The following is a 14,298-nucleotide window of genomic DNA, read 5'->3' as shown; positions in this document are numbered from 1 at the left end:
CTGATAAGGTCTGTCCTGCCCAGGAGTTCTTCTCCCTGCCTACTTCCCACCCCAAATGAAAGCAGACAAGCCCTCCTCCTTAGCTTGGAAAAAATGACATCATGAGATCCCTATGCCAGTCAGGAAGCTGGGAGGCTGTGAGGGCTTGCTGACTTGCTAACAAAGTGCAGTCGTGGCAATGGCACCAACCCCAGAGAGGAAGAGCTGTCCTGTTCCTGTGATGACCTTTTCCTGTCATCAGGGCAGCAGCCCTGTGCCCAGCCTTTCTGGATGAGGCTGGTGAGATGAGATATTCTTGCTCTGGATGGAAAGCCTGTACAGGCTGGTTTTCCCCAAGTCAGCTGTGCCTTTGGAGAGGGCAGTGGGGTGCTGGGGGCAGCTCTGAAGATGCAGCTGGTTGCTGCAGTAACCACAGTGCAACCACATACAGACATTATTGATGTGCTATAAATATAAAATGAGCCATTCTTTATATTGAGTAATGTGTATGTAGCATTGTACTCAAGGTGGTTCTGTCCTGCTGGCATTCCTCCCTGGAAGTGCTGGATAGTTTTCTGAAATGAGCTTGCTTGTAGTATACTAAATCATTGCTATGTCCCTCTAGTAAAAATGCTGATGTTGATATAAATCTGAAACTGAAGCTTGGAGGCATTTCTGGAGCAGAGGTGGGCTGGCCATTGGTGTATTCCAGCACCAAGTGTGACCTGGTAGTTGTGCCATGGAGTGGGATGAAGGAGCTGCTGGCACAGGGGGACAGAAGGCGCTGACCTGTTTGTAGCTCAGCTGGAAAGAGGACAGAAAAGGGTAACAGTAGGGCCTGTTTAGTTGTTGCTAGGAGACCCACTGTTTATGTGATGTAGACTTTTACCTTGGAACCTGTAATTAAAACCCAGTAGGGCTTAATCACCCCATAGCCATCTATTGTGTATCTTGGACTGGATGTGTAGTCAGCAGTGAGTAGTCAAGTGGCAGACACAAATCGTAATCCTGTAAGATTAGTCAAAACTGATGTTAAAAAATCTCATGCAAATAAATCTGAGTAGAAACCAGACACTAACTACCCAGAAAGTCCAAATGCCTTTCAAGGTCTTAAGTTACAGCATTATCTGTTTAGGACATACTGCTCTATTGTGAAACCATGTAAATATTAACTGCTTTGCCTGAGCATTGGGTTAAAGGGTGATTGCTATTCTTGATCACTATTCTGTATAAACACTTGTTTTAAAAGTTAGTAGATCTTTTTGCATTGATAAGATGGTGCTGGGTTGCTGCTGTGGTCTCTACAGCTGAAGAGCAGTAGGTAAAGGCATGCCCAGTGAGTGCCGGGCACGAGGAGGGTAATCTTGGAGGACTTGCCTGTTAACATTCTGGATGTGAACTGGAGAGTGCAATCCAGTTACAGAACACTTTTACTTTGCTCCTAGGACTCTGTAAGATTTCTGGTGGCATGAAAGAGAGTTTATACAGCTGTAATTGTCTTTACTCTAGCATATGCTGCAGGAGCTGGAGAGTAGACAGAAGTTTCCAGGTTACTTGTAACTTCTGTTGACTGAAAAGGGATTTCTGTAACAGTTTGCACTTGAAATGGAGGAAAGAACCAAAAAATGCTGTGCTGTAACATTCTGCTGGGAATAAGAGGAATTGTCGGCTGAGAGCATCCTGAAACATTGCAGAAGAGCTCTGATTTGTGTGAGCTTGAAAAACTAGAGCTGTTAACAGTGTAATACAGCCTGAGTAACAACTACAAGCTCAAAGGGAGGGAGGCGTGAGAAACGAAGCCCACGCCTCAAAATTTCAAGAGTTTAATAAGGGACAAATCAATAAAGCAAAAGCAACAGTGCTGATTGTAACAGAGGCATCCTGTGTGTGACTCATTAAAGCTGAAGTAACTTGCATGTGAATTTGCAGAACTGTAGTGGTCACTTCACTAAGCCAAACTGATGCAGAAAGGCATCCTGCCCCTGCAGACTTTGCTTATGAAAATCTGATCTGACCCAGCAGCCTTAAACTTAGCTCCATAGTGTGTCTTAAAGCAGAACAGCAGCATAGCCACTCTGGTGATAAATTTTTCTTAAGCTGGAGCATGATATGGAAAAGCCAAAGCTGGCTCTTCTTTTCTGTAGCTCTGAATTTGTAGTGTGAAGGGATGATGTCTTGTGTTATGGAGCAAAGGATTGTCCAGGGACTTCCACCTGCCCACTTTGCTGATCGTACACAGGTCTTGATATATCCAAGACAGACCAATTCCAAACTCTGTATTTGCTTGTCTTCACTACAGAGCAGCACTTTATTTTATTCCCTACTATTTAAAAGGCAAATTATTGATGTGTGTGGGAGACATGTTTCTGTATATAAATGGTGTTTCCTAAATGATGCTTTTATCTATGCCCTGGAGTGTCTCATGCCTTTTGGAATGCTGGTTTTGTGACCTCCATCACATGCTGTTTGGCCTTTTTCATATGATACAAATGCCATTACAAAATATGAGGTGGTACTTATCCAAATCAAAGTACTAGAGATCTTAAACTGCCACTTCTCCTGCTGAAGGAGCAGGTGACAACTGGAGAGCACTGAGTCCTTTGACTCATCTCTTTTTGCCCTTTCTAATGCTTCCTGTGAGGAAGGGAGTCTCCACCTGAACAAATGTCTGCAAGTGCCCTGGGTCAGTTTTCTTGTCCTTGATTACCTGCATGAGTGCAGGCACACTGTTTTAAAAACACACCTCTTTTCTTTAGAATGGCAGGTAATCAGTTATATGTATTTTGTCTTCCAGATAGCAAAGCCATAGTTGATGGAAACCTGAAGCTGATCCTTGGCCTGATATGGACCCTTATCCTTCACTACTCCATTTCTATGCCAGTGTGGGAGGATGAAGGTGATGATGATGCAAAGAAGCAGACTCCTAAGCAGAGGCTGCTGGGCTGGATCCAGAACAAAATTCCTTACTTGCCAATCACAAACTTCAATCAGAACTGGCAGGATGGCAAAGCACTGGGTGCTCTTGTTGACAGCTGTGCTCCAGGTAAGTCCTTTGTTCTGATGGCCAGTGTTTTCCTTGCTTGTTGTCCTTATGGCTGCTCTCCCTATGTGAGGAGGTTTTCGCTGCTGAGCTTGAGACTGGAATGAGGCTTTCAAGAAAACCAAAAGAGTCCAAAGAGACCAGCTGCAGGAAGCAGCAAGTTGTAAACTTCTTGGCCAAGAGAAATTCTAGCCTGTAGCAGAATGTGTGATTGCATTATGGGAGGCGCCACATCTAAGCTTTGTATTGGGTGCAAGGGACAAAGGCAGAAATGCTGGCTCCTAAATGGAAGAAAGGATTGTTCCCACAGCAAGTGCCAACAACCTTTCAACTTCAGGGTGCAGTGGGAGACTTCATGTCTTCTCCTGAAGTAGGTTTGCAGAGGGAGCACAGAGCTCTCTAACTGAACACACTAATTGAAACTTCAGTGTTTAGCAATCTGAGACTGAGCTGCTTAAGGCAAATAATTTGATGTAGTGTGAAAAAGGCAAAATTTCCTCACTTTTTTAATAAAACAGCCTTGCTAGTGGGATTGCAGGTGTTCATCTAATGCAATCTACGCTGCTGTGGCAAGCGGTTGAAATGTTCTTTACCAAATATGCTGCAAGAGAACCAGTGAAACAAAAAGGATAGTAAATGTATTTGTGCTAAATTTAGAGTGGTATCTTGCACAAGTTACCTAGAGAGATGGTAGATGTCCCATCCTGGGAAATGTTCAAGGTCAGGTTGCACAGAGCTCTGTTGAAAATATCACTGCTCATTGCAGGGGGGGGTCAATCTAGATGACCTTTAAAGATTCCTTCCAGCCTAGACCATTCTATGACTCTACACTGATTGTTGCCTTAGAGTTGTTTCAGTAAGCAGCATGTGCTTGTCTTGTTTTGGCTACTTCTGCAAAGCTCTGAATGTCTTTCTGCAAAGCAGTGTAATGCAAGGGGATCTGGAGTTTATACTTGGTTTCTTCAGCTAGGGAAGCACCTTGGCAGATAACACACAACAACTGAAATGTGCTTGCAGGGTTGTGCCCTGACTGGGAGAGCTGGGACCCAAAGAAGCCCGTGGACAACGCTCGGGAAGCCATGCAGCAGGCGGATGACTGGCTGGGTGTGCCACAGGTAAGGCCACCAACCTTGGGCTGCCCGTGGCGAGCACAGTGGCCAGCTTTGGTCTCGTGACTAGCTGGAGTTTAAATTGAAGAAAGCAGGTAAAGCTGTTTGGATGCTTTGAAAAGTTACTCTTAACTCATGTAGAGTTGCCTGAGAAAGGGTGCACTGTAATGAAACACACCATTACATTTCAGAGCTCTGGTTGTATTTGTATAGGTGTCTCTGCTGAGGAAAGATGCTGTTGCAGCATGTAAGGTAGGAGGAAAGGGCCTATGTGGTGGTGCCTGACATCTTAGTCCATGGAGTGAATTTGTTTTCCTGCATTGAATTCCACAGAAGAAAAACTTACTGGCTTAGGAAATCACCTGCAATGATAATGTTCAAACAGAGAGCAATGTATTTACAAACTGGATTATTTTCATGCTGATAAATTTGGACAGAATTCCAGAAGTCTCTGAAGCAGCTTGTACTGTGGAAGCAGGAGTCACAAGTTTTACTTTGCAAGCCTTGCAGTTCAGAGCTGTTGCCTACAGGATTATGAATTACTAACTTTTTCAGTGTCAATTATCCCCATGTCACTTTCCAAGGGGAACATAACTGCTGTTCTCTTGCCTTGGTACCATTAAGTTTCTTGCAGTCTCCTGAGAACCCTTAGTAATCAAGGCAGAAAAAGCCCCAAAACCACATTGGGATAATTATGAGCTTCTTGATTTTCTTGCCTGAGATAATAAATGATGTTGTGTGTATCAAAGGGAAAATAAGTGTAAGAAATCCCATTAGCATGTGGGAGTTTTGAAATCTAAGTCTGTGTCATAGTTCTGTTTCTGTGTTCACCTGCGGTAACCAAGCACTGGTACAATATGCTTAATTGCACTGTCTTTCAGGTTATTACCCCTGAAGAAATTATCCACCCTGATGTGGATGAGCACTCTGTGATGACTTACCTGTCCCAGTTCCCCAAAGCCAAGCTGAAACCAGGAGCTCCTTTAAAACCTAAACTGAATCCAAAGAAAGCAAGGGCTTATGGCAAAGGTGAGGACTTGGTGAGCTGAAGCTGCACAGAGCAGTAACTCTTCAGAAAGCTGGGTGGGGTTTTCTGCTTATGTTGAACTTCAGACCTACTGTAACTAACTGACTTCAAAGTTTCACTTGTATACTCTTGGTGTGGTGCCTGGTTTCAGAAATACATGGATATAGTCCAGAAGGCACTCCTAGTTCTAACATGTAAATTTCCCAGTCTGAACCTGTTCTGCAAGCTGCCAGCCTCCCATCCACAGCTGGAAGAAGTAGCATGATATGGGGCTAAAACAACCTTGGTGTGGAATTCAGGCCAGCAGTATTGCTGTTGATGGGTGATGATCTACCAGGGAATGCTTCTTGTGATAAAGCACTCCTTAAAAGAAGAAAAACTTCATCACCTCACTGTCTCTCTGGCAGGCTCTCTGTAGAGACAGTTTTCCATTACCCAGGCTCGGTATGTGTTAGAGTGGGATAATTCTAAATTACTTACTTGAATTGATTTATAGTGTTGAATACTTGGCACATGTACAAAGATGGGTTGGTAGCCCTTGAGACATTAAATAGTGCTGAGCCTTTATTAGAAAGGCTGTATTTACTGATTGGAAGGACTGAAGGCTGAATTTGCTGAATATCCATAGATGCTTAAGCAACTGTAGATCTATGTAGGCATTCTTATTTTTAACTGACCTTTTTAATTGATAATTTCATATAACTATTGATGAGGTTCTGTTCTAGATTGGAGTATAGTCACAGCTGAATAAGTAACAGATTTTTACCTTTAATATGGTTGGCATGTTGGAAGACATCTCTTCAGCATTACACTTGGCTCTCCATTCCACCTTAATTTTTTTTTTTTTTTTCATCTCTGGGCTGCTATTGGTCCTTCAAGACTTTCAGAATGAGTGTGTTTCAGAAATGGGTCTACAAGAGTGAAATGGAAAGAAACAGAACTTTCCTTATTTTTTTTCTGGTTTTCTTATTTGCCTGGGGTTTTTTAAACTTGATTTTCCATTGAAACATAACTAATGGAATGAAGGGATATGGACTTTATTTATGCACTTAAGAGCATTTGCTACAGTCAGAGTGGGTTTAGCACCTATCCAGCTTGGGGTTGATTTTCTTTGTAGGTGCCTTCCACAGCAAACCACAATACACAGACACATTTTTCAGGCCCCAGATGTGTAAACGACTGATCAGCCTGCCTCAGTCTGTCAAGTCTGGCTTTAGTCATGTTTTTATTCATTCAAAAACTGGAATTACTTTGTCTGCTTTCATGTGTCTCTGGAGCCTTTGTAATGAAAATTACTTTAGAGTGAGTGGCTCTTCTTGAAAGATTGATGCTTTCATTAAGTTAATTGCCAAAACAGAGTCACTAAATATACTAATTGATAATTCTGACTGCTAAGATATGTCAGAACTGGAAGGTGACTCCAGCAGCAAGGGGCTCAGTCCTTGACTGAGCAGGGTCTTTTGGACAGGTGAGAAACAGGTTTTCGTGCTTCCAGAAAAAGATGACTGTCAAGTGTAAAGTGGGTCAGTCTTAGCTCTTTTTATTATCCTTTTTCATGTAAGCTCTTCATAAGCTCCCAACAAGAGTCTTAGCTGTAGCACACCACCCTGAGTACCGTGAGGGTTTGTGCTGAGGACAGCCATGTGTAGAGCTGGTGTGAAATGAGCCTGCAGAGGGGACGTACAGAGTTGTGTAGGTCTTCAGTGGCGGGCTAGGAGTTCTCATTTAACCATCCAAAGCAGGCCACTGACAAGACAGTAAAATCTAGATGATGAAGTCTAGGCCAAGAAAACGCTGTACAACCAATAGTGTCCTGGCTGAAATTGTCTTCAGAGGAGGATAATCAATCTTTCTTGTTCTTGCAGAAGGTGTGATACTTAACTTGAATACCTTATCCTAGTGCTTGTAGTATGGACTGGAGAGACACAGAGCAAATTCGTAGCAGTTTCAGCTAGATGATAATTTAGGGCTTAGTTTGAAGGAATGAATATGTCAATTGTTAACACCTTATCAGAATGCTCAGATTTCCTAGCAAAAACATGGTCTTCCTTGCATTACTCTCAAGTTACTGTTTTCTGAAGATAAACAAGTTCAGGAATTCTGTTGTTCACAACCACTTCCTTTATAATCTATCAGACGTTGCACTTTCCACTAATTGTGCTATGGAGCTGGAGTGCCCACGGTTTTATGAATCAGCCAAGGAGAAATTGCCTTGGACGGAAGGGTATGGATGTGTTTGGGCTAGTCTGGAATCTGCAACTTTGGGAAGTTCTTCCACCCACTCAGTCTGACACCACCATGACAGATGTCATGACCTGGGTCTGTGTACAGGGATGTGATGAAACCCTGCTGGTAAATGCATGCTGTAGCAGGCCTTGTGCTGGGGAATAAGGAAATTGATTAAAAGTTAAGTGGAAACCACAAGAAGTGGCAAGATTTTTACTGTTTTAAGAGGTTCCTGCATGCTCTTTCTACAGTGTACACTCTGGCCAGGTAGTCTGAGCAGATTTCAAAGGATAGTAAATCTGAGCAGTGTCTGTACTGCTGGATTTTGAAAATGGAGTAAGATGGGGCAGTACAGGTAAAAATTGTCTTGCTTAAAGTAAGTCTTTTACTCTTGGCTCTAGAGTAATGGCTTCACCTAAAGGCTTCCCAAAATTTCTCTCCTGCCTCTCTGTGGTGCAACACACTCAAACATTTAACTATGTGAAGAGAGCAGCTCCTAAAGAGCAGCTAATGCACATGTCCCACTTGCTGTCAGCATCAGTCCTACACTTGTCAGCAGTGGGAGTGACCCTCAGTACATGTCAGGGTAACTGGCTTTCATCTGAATCCAGATAGCAGCTGGGTTCCTGACTTGGTCAGAGATTGTAAGATGAGTTGAGTGCCAATGATTTAACCAATTTTTAAAAATACTTGTATTGTAAGAGAAGGCCTTATTGTAAGCATCATGCTGTGGGCAGAGGGTAAAGACATGATGTGCAAAAGTCTGGGGAAACTGATTGTGATGGCTTGCAAGGGAGAATGGGTTGGACAGCCTTTGGGCAGCCTCCAAACTGCCTTCCAGGTTTGTGGCAGCAGCTAATGTGCTGTTCTGTATCTGTCTCACAGGGATTGAGCCGCATGGGAACATGGTGAAGCAGCCTGCCATTTTCACAGTGGACACCATCAGTGCTGGGCAGGGTGACCTGATGGTCTTCATAGAAGATCCAGAAGGAAACAGAGAGGAGGTATGTACAATAAGTGTCTTGTATGGAAAAGTCAGATTGGTCTGAACGCTGCAGTTTTTGCGGTAACCTTCATCTTTCACAAGTAAGTTCTTGACAAATAAGTAATCTAAAAAGAAATTGCAAAATACCGTTTATCTGAAGTGCAAGAAACCTCAAGCTTTTCTTCGTAATGGCCTTGAAAAAGTCACTACCTGCAACTAAGCAATACAGCTCCAGTGTCCAGTAGTTGCAGAGCTTTAGTTTGACTGGCCAAGTACACTCTGACCTGCTTTTAGATAACATACATCAGTAAATCACTGTCTGCATTTACTCATTCTGCAAGAATGGCTAAAGCAACTATTTAGATGCCATGAATCATTTTGAGTTAAAATGCTGGTTTTAATGTTTATAGAAACTTCTCATCCAAGTGTTCCACTTGATCATGTTACAGCATTCCAGAGAAATACAGCTGTACATTGGACTTACTGTCTCCTCACTCTTGGCCTGCCTCAATACAGCAATTAACAGCAAAGGAAAGGGCTGGGTTGAGAAGAAGGTAGCTTGCTTCCCCTCTTGTAAAGACAAAACCAATGGGATTTTTTCCATGTGAGAAGAGGGGGATAGCAAGGATCCCTGCTCTCACAGCAACAAGAATCTAACAGTGCTGACTCTGGAATAGATTGCAGTATCAGTAAAGAGTTCAGCTGGTGTGCGTAGGCACAGCTTGACGAGGGATGTGTTTTCTCTCCTAGGCAAAGATAACGCCGTCCAGTGACAAAAACAAAACCTACTCAGTACAGTATGTTCCAAGGGTTACTGGACCTCACAAGGTGAGTTTTATGTCAATAACCAGTATTCTCTAGCTGGACACACTGCTCTGCTGGTTGTTAACATGAGCCCCTGAGGGCCCCCTATTCACTAATGGGCAAGAGCCACCTCAGGCATCCTGAAGAAAAGTTAAATTGATGTGGCCTTAGTTCTCCATCTGGCTTTTGGGCTGCTCCCATTGCAAGGGGGAAAAGAAGTGTGTGTTGGGAGAAAGTGCATTTGTGTTTGGGTATCAAGTGCTACAGCTGGGCCACTTTGTGCAACTCACAAAGACAGTTTTGTGCGTTGTCAGAAGAGATGCAGATGAAAACAGCAGGTTGTTTCCATGAGGTATTTCTTTGCTGATGGTACTGTACACTGGAGGGATTTTGCAGAGAAGGATTCTCTCCCTTTGTCTCTGGATGCCCATAGTCACAGGTTTATGATGGGTGATCCTGTTGCTTTTACACTTTCTAGGATGGCTGGTCCCCACAGCCAGCCTGAAAAGATAAAATGCAAGTTCTGCTGCCACTTTATTGCTGGATGGAGGTCCACCTTGTATTGGCACATCCTGATTCAAGTTTCCATGCTGGTGTGCCTGACTCTAATCAATGGAACTTTAAGAAGGTGGCAGCAGTTAGCATGGATCTGATGAGGGTTGTGGGATGGATGGTCCCTCACCTCTGAGGGAAAGAGTCTTTGTGTTAGGAATGCAGGTGCTTGACCCTGCACTTAGCTTTATGGTGGTGATCTGAGCCCTGCCTCTGCCTGATGGGTCCAAGCTGATGCTCCCTGTCCCTAGGTTTCAGTCCTGTTTGCTGGGCAGCACATCTCGAAGAGCCCATTTGAAGTGAATGTTGACAAAGCCCAGGGAGATGCAAGCAAAGTGACAGCAAAAGGACCGGGACTGGAGGCAGCAGGGAACATTGCCAATAAACCTACCTACTTTGACCTCTACACAGCAGGTAAGCAGGGATGGGTGATGATGGAAATCCTGCAGTGTTCTCAAATGTGAGAACCTAAGGCCTTGGAAAAATAGCTGTAAAGTGGATGAGGATTTGTAGCCCCATCAAACTCACGGGTGAAATAATAGCTGGGCTGCTCAGAAGGCTTCAGCTATGTATGAAATATTTGAAGTGCAGAGCTGAGCTGGGGCAAGAGGGTGCTAAGCCTGACCCAGAAATTTGCCATGAATTTGCTGGATGGCAGCAGTCAAGTTCCTGGCTGATTTCTGTCCCCAACTCATTTAAAACAAGAATGTGACGTGTTGAACATAAATGTGAAGGATAAACTGTGAGCCAACCATAAATGTGTAGTGTGTTCTATATTTAGCTCTACAGAACCTGCTGCAGTGCTGAGTTCATACTTCAATGATGATCTGGTTTCAACCTCTATTGTAATTATTAGAGGGTTACTATCTTCATTAGGGCATCTCCATCACATTATTTGTTACCTGCTATTAGGCCAATGCTGTAGCCTAGAGGAATGAATCAATAAGATGCTACAAATGTTAATTCATTTAGAACAATGTGAAACTACTTAGGGCAGTTACTTGTAGCATTTAAACACCAAAATATGCTGAGTAGCATATTTGAGATTGCCTTCTGCCTGAGGGATTTTAGGAATAAAATTAAATGTGGTTATAGTGAGGCAACTATTATGTTCAGCCTCTAATTGGGAGAGGGAGTGGTCTGAATCATGTAAAGACATGTCTGGCCTCTGAAAGTGTATAGAAAACTGTTTTTGTTGTATGATGAGTTGAATAAGATGTGAGAGGAGCAGGTGTCTGAACAAAAATGAATACATATAGTCCAGCAGAGAGGATCCTTGTCAGACCAGCATTCATTTGTCCAATCTCTTAATCTAAACCACTTCAAAGCTTGAGAGATTGAACTGACTGGTAAAGCTGATCTGCGATAGAGATTCTACAGGGTGGTGTCCGTGGGGTAGCCAGGCTGTATGTATATTCAGTGCTATGTTGTGAAACCCTGTGGCTGGAGCAGCAGAGCCCTGTCAGTTTGACTTCATGGAATGCCACCATGCTGTCTTGCCCACTTTCTGCTCAAATGTTTGATTGCTGTCAGCAAAAGCTGAGCACGGAGGCTGTGCCTAGAATTGGCAGCAGAGGATGGCTGGCTGAGCACAGACAGCTGGTAGTGGTCTGAAACAGGGTGCCTGGTGCTGGTGGGGAAGCCAAGGCTCAGCTGAGCTTGTTTCCTTTGCAGGTGCTGGTGTGGGTGACGTGATTGTGGAAGTGGAGGATCCTCAGGGAAGAAGCCTTGCTGAAGTTGTAGTGGAAGACAAAGGCAACCAGGTCTACCGCTGCACCTATAAACCTGTTCAAGCTGGTCCTCACATTGTCAAAGTGACTTTTGCTGGGGAGGCAATTCCCAAAACTCCTTGCACTGTTCTCATTGGAGAGGGTATGTTTTTTAAAAATGCGTATAAATGTAGATGAGCATTTTTCTCCTTGGATGTGATCACAGAATATGCTTGGATCATGCCTTTTATATTCTCTACCTTTCAACATCTTGGTCCTGTTTCAGTGGGTCACCTGAGTACTCTCAGGATAAACCAGTGCTCTCTAACAGTAATATGGCTTTTGTTGCTAGTTTCCTTTCTGCCTAGACTTACAAATGTTAAGCTGCCCTTTGAATTTTTTTGAGTTATTTATCCAGCTATGCAGTGTCTTGCTGTTTTCCACCCTTGTTCCTCAAATGACTATATTTACTGTTTTCCTCCTTAATGGACACCTAATTTGCTTTCTGTTCCATCCTTACCTGCTCCTATGCTTTTAGATCTCTGCTCATCTCTCCTGAGCTACCCTCCATTTGTGGAATTTTGGACTTCACTGCTAATGGCTTCATAGTTGGTAAGAGGTGTGCAGGATGCTCCGTCGTGTTTGCTCTTTGTAAGCTTCTAGCCTGCAGCTTGAAATCCAGCCAAAAGGATTTTTGGTTTTGTTGGGGTTGGGGAGGAAAGTTGCAAACGAACTGAAGCTTTGTGTGACCCAGTCAGTGAAACTGGCTTAACCACAAGCTGCCTGACGCAGCTGTGTGAGTGCTCTGCAAGCTGTTCCCACTCCACGTCAGCCACGCTCCTGTGTGTTCCCACTGAGCTTTCAGAGCTGGCAGATGCCACACAATCCCCACTCACACTGGCCAGTGTAGGACACAGGGCGATGTTGGCTGCTGCGGGGGTGAGGGGAAAACCTGTAAGCTGTTGTATAATGAGTGAAAACCTAACAAGCTGCTTGGCAGACTTGTGCTCCTTCTGTAAGCATGGCATGCTTGAGGAAAACGCGTGTTTGGTTTACAGTGCTGGGAAGCTGTGGTTGTTTGTAAGTCTCTTCAAACCTCTCAGGTCTTTGGCGTTGAAAACCTCATGACAGCTGGGATTGTGTAATGAAAACTATTCCTAAGTGCACAGAATTTCTGTAGCCGCTCTGCAGGCCCAGAGAAGTGCTTGGAGTAAAGAGGCCCAGATAAGCCTAAGCTATGTGTAACCCTCCTGCCCCACCCTGCTTCAGGCTGCAGAGGGCTTGGTGACTTTGCTTCTGTGAAAGTGTGAACTGTGACAAGCAGGGGGGGTTTGATGTGACATCTTTTAACAAAGGACAGGCAAAACTCAGCTTTGCTAATAGCAGTTATCCCAGTCATGTGCTTCTGAAAGACCAGCAGAATAATACTGTTCACTGGGGCTTATCTGCAAAGGGACCCTTCACCCTACACTGCAGTGGGCCTCAATGCAAAAGGCGTCAGGAAGGTTGTGTCTGTGGCAAATATCTCTGTGTGATAGCTGTGTAAAAGCCTTGTATTGATAAGTGGCATTGAATTGGAAAGCAGAAGGGCTTCAGTGTTTGCAGTCATTCTAAAAAATGGTCTTGGACAGGGTCAATGTTGCCTGGTGGCACTGACTGCTACTGCCTGAAAGCTGGGGGGCATAGACAGCAGCCGGGCAGACTCACGTCTGTCTGCCTTAATGCTGTAACCTTCTGCTGAAAGCTAAGCTGTGGTTGCCCTGAGTCAGTGTTAAACTGAAGGTTGTCCCAGGCTGGCTAGGCTGGGTATGTTGAGATCAGAGACAGTAGTAATGCCTGAAGTTCCTTTGCAGCCTGCAACCCCAGCGCGTGTCGTGCCTCTGGTCGAGGTCTGCAGCCCAAGGGCGTCCGTATCAGGGAGACGGCCGACTTCAAGGTTGATACCAGAGCAGCAGGGAGCGGAGATCTTGGAGTGACTATAAAGGGACCAAGTGAGTGCTGGGGTGTATCTGTGCTGTGCATGTGTTTTGGAGAAGGGGGAGGAGCAGAGCCTGGGAAAAGGAAGAGCAGGAAGGAGATGGTGTCCTGATGGAACTGATGGGATCTGTTTAAAAAGCCAGACTTCAGAATGGTTTATCGGTGTCTGTTGGGGAGGTTTTGATCTGCAAGGCTGGGTAAGATTATATCTGGTTTTAGTTCTTTCCATTTTAATGTGTCAGTTGGCAAAACTGAGAAAATCCATACATCTGCCTGCTGTGGCCTCCAAACTTTATGGGTACACATTGCATCTTTATGCAATCTGTGGAAGCAAGTCACACGCCATGGTCTCTGGCCTGATGGAAATCCTGCTCTCATAAAGCTGGGAATGGCTCAGAGCAGTATTCCCGGTGGCACTAGCTGCTTAGGCACACAAGCAGAGGAGGAAAAGAACCCAGATGGCTGACAGAGACCATCTATGAGGATCCATCCCCAGGTCCCTTGGTCCTGAGCCCTGGATGTGGCCCTCTGCCTGGGAGGATGGGAGCAGAGGGGCTGCTGGCTCATGTGGCCGCCAGCAGCAGTCCCTGTGTGGTACTCTGAGCCCGCCACCTCCCCCCGCTGGGGCGGCATTCAAAGGTGCATTGTATTGCCCTCACCTCCTCCACACAGAGCTCTGACTGTGTGGCTTCGTGAGGCTGGGGGGGAAAAAAGCAACAGACATATCAATGTAAATTTTAGCGTATTAAGCTTTTCTTCCTAAATTCTTCATCTTGAAGAAAATGAAAAGTAGGCATTCCCTGCATACTTGTGGTTACAAAGTCTGACAAATGTTAAGCTTTTTTGTTTTAACATATGACATGCATCATACTGCAGACTAAGAAAATAAA

General features: G+C 44.5%; 1 protein-coding gene across 2 annotated transcripts in view; it reads left to right on the top strand.

Annotated features, from left to right (window-relative positions):
* Positions 1-14,298, top strand: part of FLNB (filamin B) — a 71,014-nt gene that overhangs the window by 20,869 nt on the left and 35,847 nt on the right. For both annotated transcript variants that reach the window (XM_066558442.1, XM_066558441.1), the window contains exons 2-9: positions 2,774-3,022; positions 4,037-4,134; positions 5,010-5,157; positions 8,267-8,385; positions 9,117-9,194; positions 9,974-10,136; positions 11,397-11,594; positions 13,285-13,422. In XM_066558442.1, coding sequence (XP_066414539.1) covers positions 2,774-3,022; positions 4,037-4,134; positions 5,010-5,157; positions 8,267-8,385; positions 9,117-9,194; positions 9,974-10,136; positions 11,397-11,594; positions 13,285-13,422 — 1,191 coding nt within the window. The remainder of the gene's footprint in view (positions 1-2,773; positions 3,023-4,036; positions 4,135-5,009; positions 5,158-8,266; positions 8,386-9,116; positions 9,195-9,973; positions 10,137-11,396; positions 11,595-13,284; positions 13,423-14,298) is intronic.

This window comes from Molothrus aeneus, chromosome 12 (genome assembly GCF_037042795.1).
Source record: "Molothrus aeneus isolate 106 chromosome 12, BPBGC_Maene_1.0, whole genome shotgun sequence".
In the NCBI taxonomy this organism is placed as follows: Eukaryota; Metazoa; Chordata; class Aves; order Passeriformes; family Icteridae; genus Molothrus; species Molothrus aeneus.
This window is presented reverse-complemented; position numbering and strand designations above follow the sequence as displayed.